The sequence below is a fragment of the Centruroides vittatus genome, unplaced genomic scaffold, assembly GCF_030686945.1.
Source record: "Centruroides vittatus isolate TY-2023 unplaced genomic scaffold, ASM3068694v2 contig_2104, whole genome shotgun sequence".
In the NCBI taxonomy this organism is placed as follows: domain Eukaryota; kingdom Metazoa; phylum Arthropoda; class Arachnida; order Scorpiones; family Buthidae; genus Centruroides; species Centruroides vittatus.
Genome location: NW_027121305.1, coordinates 733,935 through 755,539, shown reverse-complemented (window position 1 = coordinate 755,539; position 21,605 = coordinate 733,935). Strand labels below are relative to the sequence as shown.

The 21,605-nt window shown below is 34.2% G+C and overlaps 2 protein-coding genes across 2 annotated transcripts in view; both read left to right on the top strand.

Moving 5' to 3' along the window:
* Window positions 1-752: 752 nt before the first annotated feature.
* LOC136970683 (mid1-interacting protein 1A-like) lies at window positions 753-2,966 on the top strand. The gene has a single exon (XM_067265150.1). It carries the CDS (start codon window positions 994-996, stop codon window positions 1,717-1,719), a length of 726 nt encoding a protein of 241 aa, XP_067121251.1. The 5' UTR covers window positions 753-993; the 3' UTR covers window positions 1,720-2,966.
* Window positions 2,967-9,976: 7,010 nt separating this feature from the next.
* LOC136970675 (BRCA2-interacting transcriptional repressor EMSY) overlaps window positions 9,977-21,605 on the top strand; it is a 72,345-nt gene continuing 60,716 nt past the window's right edge. The window contains exons 1-2 of the mRNA XM_067265137.1: window positions 9,977-10,139; window positions 17,917-17,977. Of these exons, the coding sequence (XP_067121238.1) occupies window positions 17,917-17,977 (61 nt within the window). The 5' untranslated portion in view covers window positions 9,977-10,139. The remainder of the gene's footprint in view (window positions 10,140-17,916; window positions 17,978-21,605) is intronic.

The following is a 21,605-nucleotide window of genomic DNA, read 5'->3' as shown; positions in this document are numbered from 1 at the left end:
TGTGACTGGGCCCTATTCTTTCTACCTGCAAGCCTTTTATCAAGCCCATTGTGGGTACGGCCAGACCCACAATGGGAGCGAGTTCTACGTATCGGCGACAGATTGTTCATAAATTCTGGGGGTTAATCACCCGGATCCCCATAGCGGATGACCGCCTTGTCCGGCATTTTCGTAATGCATGAAAATTTTCGAATCTCGAGTCGCGCCTTTCGAAAATTCGTGAGGATTCGAACGTAGCGGGTGTGATTCAATGCATTGCGTTTGTTTCCGTGATCGGGTTTTTTTATGGAGACGCGACTTTTGGGGATGCCACTTGATGGCGCTGTAATGTAAATATAAAAATTAGTGTGGGAAAAATATTCTAAATTCTTAAGGATACCTTTTTGTTAACTCGTCTGAGGAAAGGACAGAGGTCTTATGTTAATTCATAATTTAAAATAATTTATATTTAATTAAACGATTTTTAAAAAATTAATTACATAAGTAATTAAAAAGTGGAAATTAATTTTTTTTAAATTTTAGTTAAATCGATCTTTCACTTTTGATTAATTTATTAATATTTTATCATCTGCGAAATATATTAAAATAAAAAAAATTAAATCAAGGACAAATTTATACACGTTCTTTACATAACATCGGCCCACCTTATACGACATTACATTTACGTCAAGCGGGAGGATCCACGCGTTGTGCCGTCAGCCAATCAGAATCGATTCTCCTCACCTGATCATCAGACGGCGGAAGTGGATCGAATCTATTATACCGGCACGTAAGAACTTTCCCTCATTTAATCGATGATTTGTACGTAATTAATATCGCGTGGATTCGAAATAATACTTATAAGAATTTTAGAATATCTTACGGGTCGTTCTAATACGTATTTAGTGCGGAGATCGTTACTTTTTAAGACGAGAGACGACGTCACCCGCCTCGTGAAAGTGAACTGTTCTCCCTCGTGTGATGTACTTCCGGTCAGTTTGAATCAAAAGTTACATGTTAGAGAAGTCTTCTCGCTTGTATCAATTAGGAACAATGGCTGAACGTTCGAGACGTGTATCTTATGCTGGTTTAAGTTTACCAACGCAGCAACCGTCCAGGCGCCTATCTTACGCTGGTTCTAGTGGATCTAGATTGACTATACAAGAGGTATGTGGAGTGCTGGATAATAACGCCTTATCCGATAGATCGAGAAGACCCAGTAAGCACTCCGAGGAATCTTTTGCCTGTTCTCAGCAATCAGTCTTAAGTGCCATGGATCGTTTTGTAATAGCAGTTAACAACATGGATGCCACCGTTCTCGTACCATCCCGCTTAAGAGATATGGACATCTCCAAACCGTTACCGTCGAGCATCAACAATCCTGATTTGTTCAGTTTTTACAACATGTTGAAAGACGTGAAGAACGAGCTGCTGTGGGGACCGGTCTCTCCAGAATTGCCGAAACAACAGCAGCAGCGGATACCGGCCGCCTCGGGTTCCAGACACATCAGGCAGCCCTCCGACGGGAGCCTGGGAAGCACCGGCTCCTATTCCGACCAGGAAACGGACAGTGACATGGATAGTCTGATGACCGAAAGTTCCGCCGAACAGACTTTCAAACTCTCCAGTGCTTTTCGGCATCATATGCAGGGTCTCCATTCTATCCTACACGAGTTAGCTAATTCTGCAAATTATCTTGCCACCCTCTATCAAGAAGAGGTTGACGCGACTTCTCCTTAAAATTTTTAGTACCATAAATACTTAAAAGTTGTTCTTTGGTTCGGTTTACTATTTAAAAAAAAAAAAAAAAAACACTTTCCGCTCATCTGTACGGAGTGTGGTGCGGCCTCGTCGGACGATCCATTTATGGAGTATTTATGGTTTGATTTTGTTTGTTGTTGGAATTCCTAAGCACGCTGCATTTAACGTAGAAAACGAAGTTGTAGATTTGCCGAATGTTTGCACTTTACAGTTAAATTTATTCATTTTTTAATAAGCTTAAAATTTTAAAGCTGTGCCTTTTTGAAAGTAACAAATGTATTTAAAAATGTTTAAAAAATTTCATTTAAAAAAAATCTGTGATAATTGAACAGATAATAATAATAATAATAATAATATAGAATCAAAATATGCATATGCAAATTTAAAATTATAACATAATGAATATATATATATATATATATATATACATTCTCCTTTGTTTTAACAGAAATTTAACTGTAAAGAGTATAAGGGTATAAGCTAATTCATTCCATTTTTCCGAGCAGAGAATTGAAAAGGTATAATTTAAGTTCACGTACAACAAAATTTAGCATTTATGACTATGTACAACATTTCAAAAATATCAAATTTTTGATATGTTTAATTAATATTTTTCTGTAATTGTAGGAAAATATTATTACTATGCTTTGAAGAGTTTATACAGAAACATTTAGAATCATTTTGACACAAGCAGGAATTTGAAAATATAAATTAATGAAATTTTTTGTGGTTGTGCTATGTAGCTAAGGGATGAAACAACAGTAAATATGTTGACATAGAATTGATATGTTTATAATTAAAAAAAATATGTATAATAATTAATAAAAATTAGAAGAAATTTGAGGGGAAAAATTATATGCATTAAAGCTTTAAATTATTCCTGCATTATTATTACAAGCACATTTTTCGAATAATGCGATATAGTGTGTTTGTGAAAATATAATAAAAAATATATATATATATATATATTATATATATACATATGAGATTTTATTTATTAATTAATTTCATTCTTAATTTTTATTACAAATGAATTTGTAGAATTTATCAACTTATTGTAACTAAGCTTCAATTTTTCGATGGCAAAATTTGTTATCGAAGAAAAAAAACATTGTTTTTACAAATTTGTAATGCACTTGTTTATATTTGGTTGATAGAAATTTTTCAAATTTAAGAGATTTTGATTTGTTGAACTTTATAAATAAATTCATAGACTAAAATTTTAACTTTTTTTATCGTCTGCACATTTTTCGAATAGCGTTTGCAACTTTTGCGACCTTAATAAACAGTCTTGTTTATATTAACTTCCTCATTTTTGATAAGGGATGATGACGCAATAACATAATAAAGTCGAATGATAAATAGGATAATCTGTGCAAAATATCTCATTAAGAAAATTGTAATTAACAGCTTAAACTAATATCTAATGGCAAATTTAATATATAAAATTTTCCTGAAATATAATATAAATGTAATATTTGTCGAAGCAGATCTTTATTGATTTTATAATAAGGATCAATCTCTTAAGGAGCTAACTGATTCTGAATGGAGATTGATCCTTAGTTTTAAGAATCTTGCCCAAAAAACATTAGTATTTTAATAGTTTGTGACAGTTTAATTATATAATAAACTAGACTTGGAATTCAGACCTTTATACCATAATTTCCAAACTTCAAACACTAGTTCAAAAGATCATCTAATACTCCATCAGTGAGCCTTAGTTTAATGTAATTATCTATGATAAACTTCATTTTAATCAATATTTTTATTAAAACATAAATTGGGACGTGTTTGTATTGTTTTAAAATTGAAGTTAATTAAAATCCTACAAATTTAGTTTGGAAATTGAAGATTTAATTTTAACCTTTATAACATATTGTGAAATAGGTGAAGTACTAAAGATAAAAAATTGTATATCACATTTTTTTGTTGTGAAAGAAATTAAAAGTACACATTCCTTGTTTATATATATATATATATATATATATATAATATTTAAAAAAAATAATTATAGGTTACTATAAAGTTGTATGACAGGTTTCTGTTTATCATAGATATTTTGATTTTGAATAAAAAGTGGATTAAGGAGGAGAAAAACTAGATTTTGATGGATCAACGTCACTTCTATATTTTTCAAAAAATTCTATAAGAATTGTCATTCTCAGTCCTTCACTTTCTCAGGATATTGACTCCATTTATTCAATTTACATGGCGTAATGACAACCTGGGTTTGATATATCTTCAGGCAAAGATCTAAAAATATACAATATGTTGTTTTAATGATTGTAATCAGTGTATGACAATTTTATATGAAGTTCTACTAAAATGGTGAAAGCATTGGACATCAGAATGAAACATACAACAACAAAAACGTGGATAAATTTCGTAAAGCGCTCCCTCTCGTCGAAATTTCAACTTTTTTTTTTAATATAAAAATTTTCGACGCCCCCTACCATCAAAATTCAATATGAAAAATTTCGGAAAAATTCTAAATATAAAAATTAGTTTCATGAAATGTGGATTTAATATTGTATTCGAACGTGTTGAAATTCGAGACGAATTACAAAAACTTGAAACATCAATAAATTTAGGCCGGATGGCCGATCGGTCAAAATGACAACCTGTGGTACCCGGGTTCGAATTCTGATGGGTCGAAAAGTTCCCAGGAATATTTTGGGGATGGTCCGTTCGGATATGTCGGGCCCCGTCTCTCAACACCGAGCTGCCACATTGTGGGCCTGGCCGAACTCATAATGGGTTTGCTAAAAGAGGCCCTCTTAGTGCCCACAGCACGAGTTTTAAAAAAAACATGAACAAATTGCAGGAAAATTACTAGAGAGAGAACTAAAATCATTCGGGTCGGCTGCCAAATGCACCCGCCATTAACTGTTGAAGAACAGTAAATAAAACCTATATAAAGTTTATAAGTATTGTGATATCCGGTGGTGATACTCAATTGGATGTAAACCATAGACTGAACAAGGCCATATCTATCTATCAGTGAGTTCAAGTTCAAGTTATGGTTAACAAAAATAAACATCGACACGAAATTAAACTTTACAAATCCATTATCCTGCTGTTTGCATTATAAACGTAAGAAACATACTAACATAATATAAAACTTAAGAAACATATATATGAAAGCAGAGCTAACGCAGACATCGGATTTTACCGGAGATTTTTACGAAAAACTGGGAATTAAACTTTCCACCTATGGCCATTAACAGGGCCTCTTTGACGGCCGGATGGCCGAGCGGTCAAGGTGGCAGCCTACCGCTCTGGGGGACCCGGGATCGAATCCGAACGGGTCGAATAATCCCCAGGAATTTTTCGGGGGGTGGTCCGTTCGGATATGTCGGGCCCCGTCCCTCACCACCCGATCGCCCCATTGTGGGCCTGGCCGAACCCATAATGGGCCTTCTAAAAGAGGCCCTCTTAGTGCCCACAGGGCGGAAAGAGTTAAAAAAAAAAAAAAAAAAAAAACAGGGCCTCTTTTAGCAAATACATTATAGGTTCGGTTAGGCCCACAACGGGACGGCTGGATAGTGAAGGACGGAGCCCAGACATCTGGATGGACCACCACCTGAAAAATTTCTCGGATCTTTTCGATGCGTCCGGTGATTCCAGGTCCTCCAGAGCGATAGGCTGCCGCCTTGACCTCTCGGTTATCCGGCCTTCTAGGAATTACACTAGAAGAGATTTTTTTAAAAATTAAATTTATGAAGACTTCAAGTTAGTCATCGAGAATCGACGAAAACGTCTTTAGAATGGACTGACGACTCCCACATTTGCAAAGGACACGGGTAAATGAGAATGGAAGATCAGGGAACTTGGTGAAATTTATTTTCGCAAGACCCGAGCCTTCTTGGTATTGACTGATATGAAATGGAACGAGTTGGAACAGACCATAGAACTGAAGATGATTTGTTCTTTTCTCAATGTTCCTGGTTATACAGGATGATTAAGATTACGACTAAATATTAATTTTAAAAAATGGAGGCATCCAAATTAATCATTAATTTCCGGCCGGATTAGATTCTATTTGGACTCTTCGTATGTCAATTTGTACTTTATTACGATTAAACCTAAATTATAGTCATGGTTATGAGTACTGTATTATTAATTAATATAACAATTACACTTAATTTGGCATTTAAACACAGATGAAATTTATTTATTTTAGTAACTGTAAAGAAACACTGTCGATTTTATAATTAAAAAAAAAGAGTGCAAATTCGCTGTTCCTTAATGGTTAAAAAATATTTTTAAATTAAATTACCGGTAATCATTTTTTAAAAGGATTTTACATGTAACGCTAAAAGTTTAAAGTGTAACTAAATGATCACCCCACCCATCACCATATCAACATGTGATTTTTTATCCTTCTCATAAATTATCTTCAGATAAAAATCAAATTTAGTTAACTTTAACGATTTAATATTGCAATATTAAATACGATAAGACGAAATTTGAATGATGCTTGAATGTTAGATTTTAATCAACTATTTTGCAATCTAATCACTTGACGTCATTCGTGTTTAAATTTTGGATTTTATCATTTTAAACAATATATTTACACGAGTATGATCTTTAACACTTCCGCCATTTTATTTTTAGTCTTCCCAAGAACTTGCATTGTGAAATATAAACAATTACAGTAATCCCCGTTTTACGACCGCTAACTTTACAACTTCTCACTTTATGAGCGTAGAGATATGCCGTAATTTTTGTTAGCTGCGTTCCTAAGGAACGTAACCTCAATTTACGATACAATCTATAGAAATTTATACTTATAAGTTGTTTAGAAGTGTCACTGTATTTTAAAAATAAATGTTTATGTAAGGCGTGCGTGCCCTATGCACGTAGTACCTTAGTTTATGTGTACTCAATTACATCAAAGAGTATTTAATTTTAGATATCCATAATCTAAAAAATTACCTTGAGAAAGGTTATGAAAACCTGTACTTAATTTTGATGCATAGTTTATATTTTGATATTTTGTGTTTACTATCTGTCTTGATACTTGCCAAAGAGGAGACGTATGTACGTGAATTTAGATAAGTTGTATTCATTCTACACATCTGTAGATAAATTATTTTTAAGATAAAATAATTGATAATTGTACTTGACAGAGAATATAAATATATATATATATATATATATTTCCCGGCTGTGGTGCGTTATCTACGGGAAATCGGAGCAATTACCGGGGGCCCCAAATCAATCTTTTATATATCTCCAAAACAATTCCCTCCCCCGAAGAAAAATGTCTGAAGTTAACACTGTATACGAGGCCTCCTAATCTAAAGCTAAAAATCTGTAAAAGTAACATTTTGTAACAAAAATAAATCTGCGCGGGAAATTTTTCAACTTGTTAAAAATTAATGTTGGGTTTTTTTTTTTTTTTTTTACCACAAGAGCACTGATTAATGATTTAAGTAAAACTGACAACGAATTATTTATTTTGAAATGTCTAAAGCAGCATTTCTCAAAGTAGCCGATAACGCCCCCTTGTGGGCGGTGAGTAAATCTAGGGGGCGCTGGAGGCAGGGTACTGAACGGTGACCAAAGGCAAAAGTTGGGGTCACTGACAGCCGTTTCCTTTCCTCTGTTAAATTGATAAGAGGAAACATTGCGTTTAATGGTTTCCAGATGTTGAGAACATTGTATGGAAGAGCACAAAGTGTGAAGGTTAAAGAAAGGTTTCATAGAAAGGTTTTCCTTAGAATACAGTAGAGCATCGATTATCCGACTGAATTGGGGATTGGGGTTGGTCGGATAACCGAAAAGTATGAAAAAAATACATTATTAGTATAGTGTATTAGCCCTGGTTTAAATACTAGCCTCCCTCTCAGGGCGAGCCATGCTGCCAGCTAAAATATGCAAAAATTTAACAAAAATAATATTAAAAGTAGCCAAGACATAACCAAATATTGTAGTGCCACATCACTAGCGGACATTTGAATTTGCCGACTAGAACGCGGTCGGTTAACCGATAAGTCGGTTAATTGGGGGTCGGATAACCGATGCTCTACTGTATTTCCAATCCTTTCTCACACAAGAGAAAATGGGTTAGGAGCGTTGGGTATAACTTTATGGAACAAAGGGGGCGGTGGATCGAAAAAGTTTGAGAATTACTGGTCTAAAGTTTTACCAAAAGGCAGTTAGTGAAGCGTTTAAAAGATTTCCAATTGAAAACTTTTTTTTAAAATAAAAATTTAGATTTTTTGAATAAAAACAATATTTTTAATGCCAATAAAATATGCAATTTAAAACCAATTACTGAAATCACGAAAATTGATATTAATGTCGTCACACTTGAAAATGAATACAAAAAAATTAAACTTTATTTAAAATTTGATGAAGCCCCCGATAATATTTGTGATTTATGGACTCAAATAGCAGAAATTGAAAATTTCAACGACGAGTGTTTGTTTAAAAACATTGTACAAGTGGCACAAAGTGCCTTAATTATTCCGCACGGAAACGCTGATGTGGAACGTGTATTTTCAATGTTGGTTGACATTAAAACCAAAAAAAGAAATCGTCTTGGAGTTAATTTAACTTCGGCATTGTTAAGAATTAAAATTGAGTTACATAATAGAAATTCGTGTTGCACTAATTACGAAATTACTCAAGAACATTTTAAAAAATCAACAAAACTTATGTATTCATTTAAAATAAAAGAAGCTGACACTGACAAACAGTCGTCGGAAGACGAAAGCGACTCTGATCGAAGTCTGTTTTAAAACCTATTATTTTTTTCGTTTTTCCATTTTTGTTATATATGTATTATAATTATATATCGTTCGTGTTGTTAACAACTCAATTATTTTTTTAATTGTTTTTTAACACAACTATTATGTGTACGACTTTTCTCGTATTGTATCAATAAATTTGTTTTGTAATAAAGCCTTTTGACAACTAGAAAATTTGTTGTTTATTGAGTAGCGACTTTTTAAAATATCTGTTGCGAAATCAGCGACTTTAATTTTAAAATGTAGCGAAATTTATTTACGAAAAGTTGGTTGGCACTGGTTATGAGAAATGGAAAGTCGCAAACGAAGATACGTATCGGTACCTTTCCTACAAGCAAAATTAAATCATTATGAACGGCTTTTGATAAAATATCACGATGAATAAATCCGCTTGTCAAATAATTATGAGCATCAAATGATTTACACGCCTTCGTCTGAGTTAGTTGTTAAAACCAAATAAATTACTGTCTCCATGTTCTATAGTAGGCCACATGGTTAAATCGTTGGATGAAAAATCCTTTGGTTTCATTTCGTGTGGGTCCCGTCTGATAAAAGAAATTTTCTCTTTATATTCTATCAAATCAATATCTTTTAAATCGTCTGCATAGCCAGGTAAGATGTCTTTCTCCCACGTTGACATAATAAAGCGAACGAGCAAGGTAACGCCAAATCAACAACCAATATGGCAGACGATTGTTTTGGTGGGCGGGGCGATGACGTTTATCACGTGATTGCACCCCGTCTATTGTCCTGTGTTAGACGTCGAGTAATACTTTTTTAGCCATATTTGTCTCGGGGTATATGTTGGTCCCGGTGATATGTTGGGCCCACCCGGCTCCCCATTGTGGATCTGGCCGAACCCATAATGGGCTTTCTAAAGGAGGCCCTCTAAGTCAAAAAATATTTTGTCTGTGACGGAAGTTTAAACCAACCGCAAAACCACCGAACACGATGTTTTGCAAATATGTACAGTACAACGCGGCAAAGACGAAGTCGCGACAAGACCAAAATTTTGATCTACGGGCCGAGATATTTGAGTCAGATTTCGCCATTTAAAATCTATGAGCCGATTGCCGGTTGTAAGCTGGTGACGCGCTACGAGTTTCCGATTGCTGTCAATTTAAATTGATCTCTCAATAATTTTTTATTTTAAGATCAGTTTTAAACCCCTTTTTTCGCACAGTTTTAGTTTTATACGCCACGTAACTCAATTTCGTTTTCCTAGAAAATACCCAATTAAGAATTATCGATATTTTATTTATCACCTTAATAAGCGGTTAAGTTCATCTGTCGTTCACGCTCTGCGGAACACGAGAGATAAAATTTTTAAAAAGTTATATTTATTAATACTAAAATTAATATTAGAACGTAAAATAAATTATTTATATTATATAAAAATAATTCAGTTTTTAAAATAGAATAATTTTGCACGAATATTATTTTAAAATTTCTAGATGGCGCCTTAGTAAGTTTGGTATTTTGTACTTATTCTTTTGGCTGTCAACAAAAATATAATTATGATTTTTTTTAGATTTTGATGGTAGGAAATTATTTATTATCATTCAAACGACTGATGTATATTTAATTGTAAAATTAAATTATAATATGTGATGATCACATAATCATTATTTATTGGTTAAGGTAAGATAATGATTTATTTTCATAAAATCTCATGCTTTTTATCTTTTAGTTGTAAAGAATTTCAAGCATTTCAGCCATTGTATTCATTGTAAAAGGCTTGATATAACACTGGACGATTAATAAACACAATACACACAACAGAACAGAAAGTACACCACTCCACAGGAGTATAACACTGCATATACTTACAATACAATACAGCATAAGACAAAGTATAAAATACAAAAAATAGATAAAAAAATAGAAAAATTAATATGTAAATATAATATTATTTATAAAGATTTGCTCTTTATAATTAAGAAAGGAATATTAATTTTAATACAGAGTTAAAACTAGTAATATTTGCCGGATATAATTGTTCGCTTTTATAACCGCTTAAGAGGGCAGTCTTTTTAGATGAATAAAACAAAATGTTGCATTCTTTGAATCTGATGTTTGCCCGAGTTTGAGAATTACTTAGAAGATAATTTTATTTAAGTACGTTTCGGATGGGAGTTTTTGCCAATCCTTCTTTAGTAAAAGGATATCGTATGTGGTAATGATCGTCTGGATTGTCGTGTGATTGATGTTGGAGAGACCCAAAAAATTGGTGTAAACTCTGTTGCGAAATGCATTTAAAGGTACATTCGTACAGTAGAACGAGTTAAACGAGAATGATGTCATCGTTATTCTTATTTCGTTAGACTTTTCAAACGATTCATTTATAACTAAATGGCTGTTTCTATAATCGAAGATATGAATGTTGCTAGTGCAGTCTTATCTGAAATATTTTTCTTAGATTGCTTCGGGTGGACAGTCATTTCAATCATTTCACTTAAAAGATGAAATGATTGAAATAACACAGTTTAAACACTCGAGTAGATTTAGAAACATCGATATTGTCGGGCGCCATTTTCTTAACAAAGTAAACTAACTCTTTCCTTCGTGAGCTTTGTTAGAGTTTCGTTTAGAACGTCATCACTGCAGAGCATGCACACTGAGCAAGACTACTACTTTTCGAATCATTTATTACTAATGCATTTAACTCGTTTGGCTTTATGAACATACCCTAAATAAAATATCTGAGAATAAAATAGTCTTCTGAGTAATTCTTGAACTCTGGTGAATGTCGGATTTGAAGGACGTAACATTTTGTTTTATTTGTCCTTTTAAGTGGTTATAAAAGTGAATTAATTTTTATTCTTTTTACAAAATACAAAAAAAAACAAAAAATGCTTATTCTGTTTGCTTTGTGTCTAGTTGTTTCTTAGTTTTATTAATGGCTATTATTATCTGTTTGTAATACTAGATTTACACTAGTAATGGAATTATTGCTTGATTAGGAAATCATCTATGAACATATAACATGGTCATCTTCAGGAAGTGACAGCTGATGAGAGACAAGATGGTCTGAAATGCATTCCCTGTATAAAAATGAGTCAATAAAAGATGATGATTTTCTAAACAGGAAATAATTCCATTACTGATGTAATAAGTCTAGTATTACAGGCGAATATTAATAGCCATTAATAAAACTAAAAAAACTTGTAGAATGCAGGGTGGCACAATAATAATAATAATAATAATAGCAACAACAGTTTTGAACAAGAAAGTAATATTTTAACGGTAAATGTACCACTCATTAAATAGATTAGCAAAAATGAGATAAATTAGCAAATAATGAAATGATAAATTTTTGAATTTCACAAAAGTTGGATTGTGGGGCCTTGTGGGTTCATGCTGCTTGCACTGCCCTCTGGCTGGCTCTGATAGTATGGCTTTTGAATTAGCATAAAGAGTGGACTTGGCTCCTCAAGCCCAAGAGGCTAACTACATTCTTAACATATATCTATACCAATCATATCCAGGACATTCATATAGATGTGTTACTTTTTCTTGTTTATCTGAATCACAGCAGCAACAGGAAGTTTCTGCCAAATGCTGCCAGATAAGCTCTAAAATTGCCATGATCTTACAGTAATTAAAAAATGTAAAAGAATTATAATTAAAATACATTTTTTAAAGTGACAAAAATTATAGACACTAGATTTCAGTCAAAATGCAAGAGAAATATTTGCATAATTCAGATATTTTATTTTATTCCATTACATAAAAGCATTTATATATAGTATATAAATATATAATTTTTCACTTTTTACTGGTTATTTTTAACACAAATAACTGCTCAAATGTTAAAACTGGGGTTACCAGATTTATTTATTTATTTTCAAATACAATAGAAAAAGTTTTGTGTCAATAGATTTCCTTCCCCTAATTAACAGTAGAACCCCTACTAAAACATGTAAAATACAAAAAATAAAATACAATAAGTAAAAAGTATAAAATTAAGAATTATATAATATTCATTTACAGGCATTTTTGAAACGATATGTTTGGAACTGCCTATATTTTGTAAAATGTGGTAAAAAAAAAAATGATGATCTTTGAGAGAAAGATAATCTAAAAAAGGGTGTTTAAGCTTGAAAAAATTACAGAAATTATGTGAAGGAATGCTTAATCGAAGATACAGTATTTTAGTTTTCCAGAACTGTCAACTAGTGACGTGAGATCTTTTTTCTAAAAACTGTTTTTACAATGAGATATCTTTTTCTTTTTTCATATTTTATATGTATTTATATCACTGACAGTAAGTACATGTATTGCATATCCTAGAATTGAAGCATTCCTGTATCTTTTGGAAAGAATTCATTTTGTTTCAGATTTTATCCCCAAGTACTTGGAAACTTTGGTTAAAACAAACATTTAAGAACATCAAGAAACATGTAAATTTATCCGTTAAAAATATTCTTTAAAGAATATCAATTTGTGCTTCTAACTCAAAAAGAATAGTTATTGTATTAATTTATATATGCTTCTAATAAAGGAGTCTGCTATCTCCTCAGCAAACAATAAAATATAATTACCAGGATGCATTTGATGGGTTTTACTGAAGTGTTGGCATGAAATATTGATCTATAATTTATTTTATGGCTGAACAATTAGTGCATTACATTGCATTTTCTTAGCTCAAAACTTAAACTTTTTAGTTTTATTAGCGAGGTTGAGGCCGAAGTTTTAAATGCGAAAACGTGTACGTCAGACGTTTGGCGCCGCTTTTCCGTAAGCCTAGAAGTTTTACAATGGTGTTCGGAAAGTCAGTGGAATCATGCTCGACATTCCAAATGCTGTTGTCAGACTTCTAGGCTTACGGGAAAGCAGTGCCGAACATCTGACGTACACGTTTTCGCATTTAAAACTTCAGCCTCAACCTCGCTATTAGTGAATATATATTAGTTATCAAGATGAAATTAAAAAATCACTGTTCATTTACTGTATGTATTGCTTATAATACATATACATAGAAATTTATCAATACTTTGTGTTAACTAATGGTAATTAAAATACATTTTAAAAATATAAAAATTATATTTGTTTATTATTTTCCAGTTATAATATATATAAAATACAGTCCAACATAAAATTAATTACATAAGCTTGTATTTACACAAAAAAAAAACACGCTGCAAGAGAAATGACTGTAATATTATGTCTCTCTCACTTTTTTTTTTTTTACTATCCTGGGATGTGATTGGTGTATGGGCAGGGGTGAAGCCACTGGGAGATTTGAAGGGGCATCTCACCCTTCAATGTTGACAAATTCCACTGAATAGTTGGCAGTCATGCCATCAAAATAAAAAAAAAATTAATACATTTCTCAGAATTAAGAGATATATAGCTATATAAAGAAGGGTGTGGGGATGAGGAAGGAGAGCCAGTCTTCTTGACTGGCATTTGTATGAATTACTGGTATCAGCCGCAGATACCAGTTGGCAAAATCAGCTTCCCAACCCCCATGCCACCTTAATGATAAATGTCTAAATACAGTAGTCCTATTTATCAGAACCTGTTGTCTTCTCTTTGATTTATACTACTATAGTTAACATCTAAGGATGGGTTTGTAACTGAAACCTCTCTTGTAAAGTTCTAAAAATTTTTCAATTTAGAAGAAACAATTTGGGTTGAGAAGCTTCCTTGACAGGTGAAATATTAAAATAAAAATTTGAGAATTCAAAGAAACATACTAAAGTATGTTTAAAAAAACTTTTCGTAAAGAGTATTAGTTCTTGAATTGTTGCATTCTAATGAAATATTTTTGTTATTTAATAACCTTTGTTTAATGAAATTATTTTAAAATGATTTTAGCTTATTGCCTATTTTTTGGTCAAGGGAATGAAAAAGTGCAGTATCATACATATGAATATGAAAGTGTCACCCTCGGCATGTTTTATTTCAATCAAAATAATACATTATTCAAATACTTTAGAATTGGAAATAAAACTATTCATAATTTATAACTATTATATTTGTGATATTTTCGTTTTCTTGTATGACATTATTTAGAGAAAATGATTAACTCCATTAATAAAACAAACTTTATATGAGATATAATATAGACATACAAACAGTCTATATTGTGATAAATATAAGAGAAGCAGATTGTGTTTTCAGATTCTTCATGGAAAAGAGACAAGAATCCATAAACTTATTTCAAGCAAGCAGCAATGAACCTCACACTAATTTGTTATAATTAAACAAGTGAATTTATATTAATAAAGTAAAATGGAACTTTTATGATCATTGGGCTGCAATTTGAAAAAATTGTAGACATAAATTCTCACTGTTGTCCATTTGTCTGTCTTTCATTAATTTCGAGAACGGAGTTAGATATATGAAAGACGAGACCAGATATGGAAACCTTAGGGGCAGGAGGCCCCGATTAACTGTATGTGAACTTTCAATGCAAACCTGAAATTGTGTTATTTCAATTCAAAAATTTTCCCCTCAAAGGTGTTATATAGATGACTGGCACGACTATTGTTAAAGGAAAAGTATGAAGTACAGGGGCAAGTAACTACTAATTTGAGGTGGAGAGTATATATTTTAAATTAAATAAATTAAAATAATATGATTAAAAATTGCAGCCCGGCATTGTGACCACGTCGCAATAAATAATTGCTTGTTATTATATGGATGTTTGTATCATTAAAAAAAATTCATGATAGTGGTCCATGGGATTCAAAATAGTGAGTTAGTGGTCCGTGAGGTCAGAAAGGTTGGTGACCTCTGATCTAGTGGACATTTTATGAAGTTGCATCTCAATCTGATATTCCTAAATTTTTTGTTTCCACTTCAACAAATGCTTTGGAATATACAGATTTAGTCTATTCTTTCAAAAATCCATTACATTTTGGTCCATAAAATGAAGTGTCAACAGTAATGTAATTCTAAGATATCAGAAATAGATTTATTGTCTGTTAATATTAGTACTTGCATGTCTGAAATAGATACTTACAATATGTAAAAATAAGAAGAGAGAAACAAATGTGCCATTGTTGCAACACGTATAGGTGTGTGGGAAATGCCGAGAGGTAGGACATAGTCATACCTCCTTTTTGTCGGCGAACAGGTCGGCAAGACACCCCACTGTCAAGGATGGCTAAATTTTTATGATATCCCGACTTGTCGGGATTGGGTAATTAATTGTCAGGTCGAGTGGAGGAAGTGTGTGGGGTCGTCGATAAGGAAAGGCAATATCCGTAATAACAGGACAACACAGATAATGGTTTATTTGAATATAGAAACTACTACAGAGAAGCTATGCATCCCGTCCCTAATCGCGGGAGAGAGAGAGTTCACAATGGATGGGGGAATCATACCTTGTCGATGTATCGATAGCGATTGCCGGTTGTTCTTTGGTGCTTCAGTGGGCTCGGCGGTGGGCTAAGCGGTGGTCAGGCTCGTCTTCGGCGGCGTCGGCGTCTTCGAGTTGGCCCTCGCTTTCGACTCGGTTCCGACGGGACATTTGTCGTCGTCTTATGTTCAGCCACCCCGTTCTCAGATATCTCCCCCCTATTTATACTCCCAATCGCGTCCGCTACGATCACCAATTGCGACGGAGGGCGATGATTCGGGCTCCGTGACTCAGAAGTCGGATCCGGCAAGGAGGGAAGCGTGTTTGATGGCGGAACGCTGCACATCCTTTGAATCTTGATCGCTATCTCTGATCTCGATCGTTATCTCTCGAGGGGATTCGAACAATAAAAGTTTAAAATCAGACTGGCCGGTTTAATTTGGTCCTCACAGGTGCATTTGTTGCTTGATAGTTCTTGAGTGTGAATATTCTTATAGTAAGGAAATTTTTAATTACACAATGAAATCACTGTGTAACATAACTACTTTTATTACACTTACAGTTGTAGATAATTAAACAAGTGATAAATATGTCTATAAGCTTCCACAATAATGCTGCACTTACTGTTCCTCCTCTTCGCATCACAGAAATTTTCTCCATTTTGAAATGTTTCATGTGCACGTATTTTAAAAAGGTGAATGTTAATATTAGATGATAATAAAAATTGTCAATTCGTTAAAATTACCATATTTTTTTATTATTTATTCTTAACAACAGTTAAAATAGATTTTTAAATACAGTTGGTGATTGGTTAATGGACATAATCCGTTCCAAGACTTTGTTCGTTAACCGATTATCGATTTACTGTAGGTTTTTATGGGAATTTGATTAATTCATTCTGGAGACCCCAAAAAATAAAAAATATATACTTTCTTACTACATTTATTTATATGTAATAATAAAAATACACATATACGCAGTCTTGCATTTTTATTAGTCATGTTTTTTCCATTTGTGGGGGTTAAAGAATCTGTCTAATGTCGATTGCTTTTCTCTCTTCTTCAGGTTTTTTCAGAAGTAATTAATAGCATTGTAATTGCAGAGATCTCTAAGCCTATTAATATCAACCTGGTTTGGATGCTATTCTAAGACCATTGTTCTGACATCCTCCCACTTCTTCAAAAGATGTTTAATAGCAGATGTCGGCATTAATCCACTTTTTCAGAGGAAACATATCTCACCACATTTCTTGGTGTTCTTCATTCCAGAGTTTTTGGTGTTCTTCTGTCGTAGATCAGTTTCAGGTTCCACTATGAGCTCTTCGAAGTTCTTTATTTCTCAGATGTGATTTTTGTTACTCCTTAAGCTGCTCAAGTCTTCATGATTATACTGTATCTTTCTTAGATAAGATTGAACTGTTCCCTACTATAGACCTGTTCAAGCTTATATTACCCAGCAACATCACACATCTTATGCCCACTCTCTCTCTCTCTCTACCTTTGCTATTATACTCTCACCTTTTGAAAATAAAAACCGATTCAAAACTTAACGAATGCCCACCTGACAGTCTCGTGAATACTATAAAAGAATTGTTTCTATCAGAAAAATAAAAGGCTGGAATTATAAGGGAGAGTTTCAAAGTTTGGAGGAATACTATCCGATCGATATATACCGGGTTGAGCATCGATGTCGATGTCTCCTGCACTCCAAAAAGCTTCGAATTGTTGCCTGAAGACAAGGAAGACCAATCAGTATTCATTATTTTACGTTGCTTCTTCTTGTGTTTGTTCTGTGAGTTGTTTGTTATCTGAACATATGTTTGTTGTCCGAACATAAAAATCTTTCACGAAAGTGTTTGTTATTCGATTTGTTCGTTGACCGATCACCCACTGTATTTATAAAAATAAAGCAATCTTTCAGTTACACAATATACAATTTATAACGACAGTTAAACAAATTAAAATTCATTGCTACTTTATTATTGTTATCAATACAGAGTAAATTAACATTTTTATTTATATAATTTAAATTTATAATCAATTTGTTTATGAATTTTGTTCTGATAAAATGAATGAAAAATAATTTTCATTTTATCCCTTAATCTAGATGTGGCCAATGCTGCTAGATTTCAGTAGAGATGAATGCAAAAGAATACTTCGTAAATTGGGTAAATTTTCTCCATATATAAACTAGAATAACTTTTTTATTTTTCTGTATTGTTGCAAGGCTATTTTTATACGTAGTAAATTTATAATTTATGTCTAAAGTTTACTGTTTTCTGATATTCAAAAGTTCAACTAAATTAAGTATGTTAACATTGTGTTTTCACAGATTTATGACAAGGTTTTTAAAGTGTTATCAAGAAATATTTGAGCACACAATAGTGAACTTTTCTATGAGTTTAGTAAAGTTGAGCCTGTCTGTCTTGAATCTTATAGGAACAAGAAAAAATTCAAGATAGACAGGCTTGATATATAGAGATTCCCACACAGTAAACAATAATAGGTTTGATTGGAGGTATGGTATTTTACTAATACAGTAGATATCTGTATTAGGTATAAAATTATAAATAAAACATTTTTGACATACCTTAACAAAAATAGTTTGTCAATAGTTTCTGATGCCTGACTTTCTTCAACCAGTAAGATGCAAGCCAAACTCATAGCTAGAGTTTCAGGGCGAGAATTCCTTCCCACTCTTTCTCAGAAATTGTTTTTTGTTTTTCCATTCCCAAATCCTGAGAAAAGTTGGTCAGGAAAGTGGGGAAGTCTGCTTCTAGAACCTGGTAATACCAACAATGGAAAATAAACATACTACTCACAATGTATCTTTTAAACATTTTTCTTATTTATTGCTATGTAAACTTACATTGTGTTACAATATTTTTATATTTCTATATTTATAGGGGAATAGGAGGCATTACTCAGTGGTATATCCTCAAAGAAATGAAAAGAAGTGAGAAGGGTTAGTTGGAGGGAAAGTCTGTTGTGGCAGAGGCCGAAAGTGGGTGGAAAAGTTGAAGAGAGGTGAAAAGAGGAAGGGGAAGGTCATGAGCCGCACCGGAAACTTTATTTAAGACATAAATGGGTAACATATGGAAATAATATTTACAAAAGAAAACAAGAGAGGTACAGATTTTTAGGTCCGTACATAAAAAATGAGACTATAAGTTACTTATTCACAAAAGTAGTCATTGCCTGGCATAGTACCGTAAAATTTACAATATTGATGCCATAATGGTGAATACCATGATTAGGTTTACAGGAAATTCTGCTTAGCGGATAGAGTTGTAACTCACCTACACATTAGCTATACATTATACACGTGTTAAACGCGGGTTGAACTAGATGAAGATGTTTTTTACTTATTGTCGTGTTGCAGGTCCAGTGCCTTTGTTGACTTGACAAAGTTTATAAGTGCCTTGAAGATCTTATTTCTAACTAAGACGTTGTGGTCGCAAGGCCAGTTGTATCCCTCCTGTAACATTGTCCTGAGTAGATTTGTCCTGTGTTGGGTGTATTGGTTGCAGTCGAATATGAGATGCTGTGCGTCTTGTTGTGAAGTCCCATCGCACTGACAATGCGGGGAGTCCCTGTGCCCAAATCTGTTTAGGTAGGCCAGGAAGTTTCCATGGTTGGTGAACAATTGAGTAGTTCTGAAGTTAATGCTGAGGTGTTGAAGCTGTAGCCACTGTGCAATGTCTGGGAAGAAGCTGAAAGTTGTCCTTCCTCCTCCCAGTTGCGTTGCCATATGTTGATCATGGTGTTCCAGATGAGTTTCTTGGTTGCCATCATCGGGATGTCTTAGAAGGTAATGTCTGTAGTACTCGAGGAGGCCTTTCTAGCGAGGCGGTCAGCCTCCTCATTACCAGTGTCGCCAGAATGTGCCCATGTCCACATGAAGTTTATGTGGCTGGTGCTACAGGTGAGCTCCTGAGTGATCATCCATTGAATGTTGCAATCCAGCTTACCACTAGATATGCTTTGGAGAGCAGTTCTACTGTCCGAGCAGATATAGATGTTTTTGCCCTTGAGCTTAGTACTCGTATTAATGTACTTGAGGGCTCTGTAAATGGCATACAGTTTAGCCTGAGTAATGGAGCAGAACCCTGCCAGGCAGTGGGATTCTTTGTGCACAAACTGATTATTTTGAGTATTGTAGTGGGCCAGACCAGCACCCATTCCAGTCTTAGATTTAGAACCGTCCGTGTAGACAATATTATATGGAAGGGAATCCTCTCTATGGGAACCCATTGTGACTTCTGGTAGATGAGCAGGGTGATGCAGAAGAGAGTAGATGGTCTGAATAGTGGTGTTGAGGTTGGGGTGAAACAGGTGGTCCATTTTCAGATTGGGTATGCTTCCTATCTCCAGGTATGCTAGAAGTTCTTTCCATTTCCCCGTAGGTATGATGAGGTGAGTCAGCCTCCAGAGGATCCTATTGGCCTGAGCCTTAAGACTTATAGGTGGTATCCCAGTCAGGACTTGGAGTGCTGCCGTGGGAGCCGTTTTGTATGCCCCCGATATTCAAAGAAGGCATACACGTTGCACTTTGTTAAGAGCCTTCTTGATGTGAACCTTCGAAGCTTCTCCCCAGATTGGGGCACCATACAAGACTGTAGGCACTATGACCTATCTATAGATATTTACAAGAATGTCTCTGTTGACCCCCCAGCTCTTACCAGCCATGTAACTGAGGAGATTTGCCAGTTTGAGGGCCTTCCCACATACATAGTCGACATGTGGGTTCCACTTAAGCCTCTGATCGATAATTAGGCCCAAGTATCTCATTTCTGTGGTATGAGGGATCCTTGTGTTCCCAATTTTTAAGGAAGGTGCCTTGCAGAGTTGCCGGCCCTTCGACATCTGCATACAGACAGACTTCTGCATGTTGATAATAAGTTTATTTTTGCTGCTCCATTCGTGGATATGTGTAAGAAGCTTGTTCGCCTCAGCCTGGAGTTTTTTGCCATTTTTACCAGATACTATGACCAGGGTATCGTCCGCATACCCTTATATTGCCCACATACCTTGTATTGCCCAGGTTGCCCTGATGTCATTGGGATTGATACGCAGAAACCCATCATACATGATGTTCCACAGTCCCAGCCCTGACCGAGAGCCCTACGGACACCCAGATGATTTTTGTAGAGATAGAAGTTGATGCGATTGATAATTAGTCCATCAAGGACCTTCCCGAGTACCGGGAGGAGGCTAATTGGCCTGAAGTCCGTGGCTGTAAAGGATTGTGTCTTACCTGCTTTAGGGATGAATTTGATTTCTGCTTTCTTCCAAATTTGTGGGAACTGTGCCTGTTCTAGGCATTTATTGTACATGAAAACAAAGGCTATGGGTACTGCCTCGAATGCTTTCTTGACCATGAGAGGAGTTATCTTGTCGATTCCCGGTGCTTTCTTGTTCCTGAGAGACTTAACTGCTGCCTGAACCTCCCCAAAGTAAACATGACATCATTATTAGAAGTTGGGGGGTCAGGATACTGTTTCTAATATCCTTGTGCCATTGGCTGTCGTCTCCGTGATCGTCTGATGGAAAGTGGACATTCACGAGATATTTGTGGGTTTCTAATAAATCATTTGTTGTAGTGCCATCCTCCTTTTTGATGTTTACTGGGATCTTGATGGCTTTTCTTGGTTTCAGTATATGATATGATATGGATTGCTCCATGTGGTCCTGTTTCCTATTTCAGTGCAATACTTTTTCCAGGCTGTTGTATGTGCCTTGTTGATCTCAGTTTTATAGGCATTGAACTTGCTAATGTAATTTCGCTTACGTTCC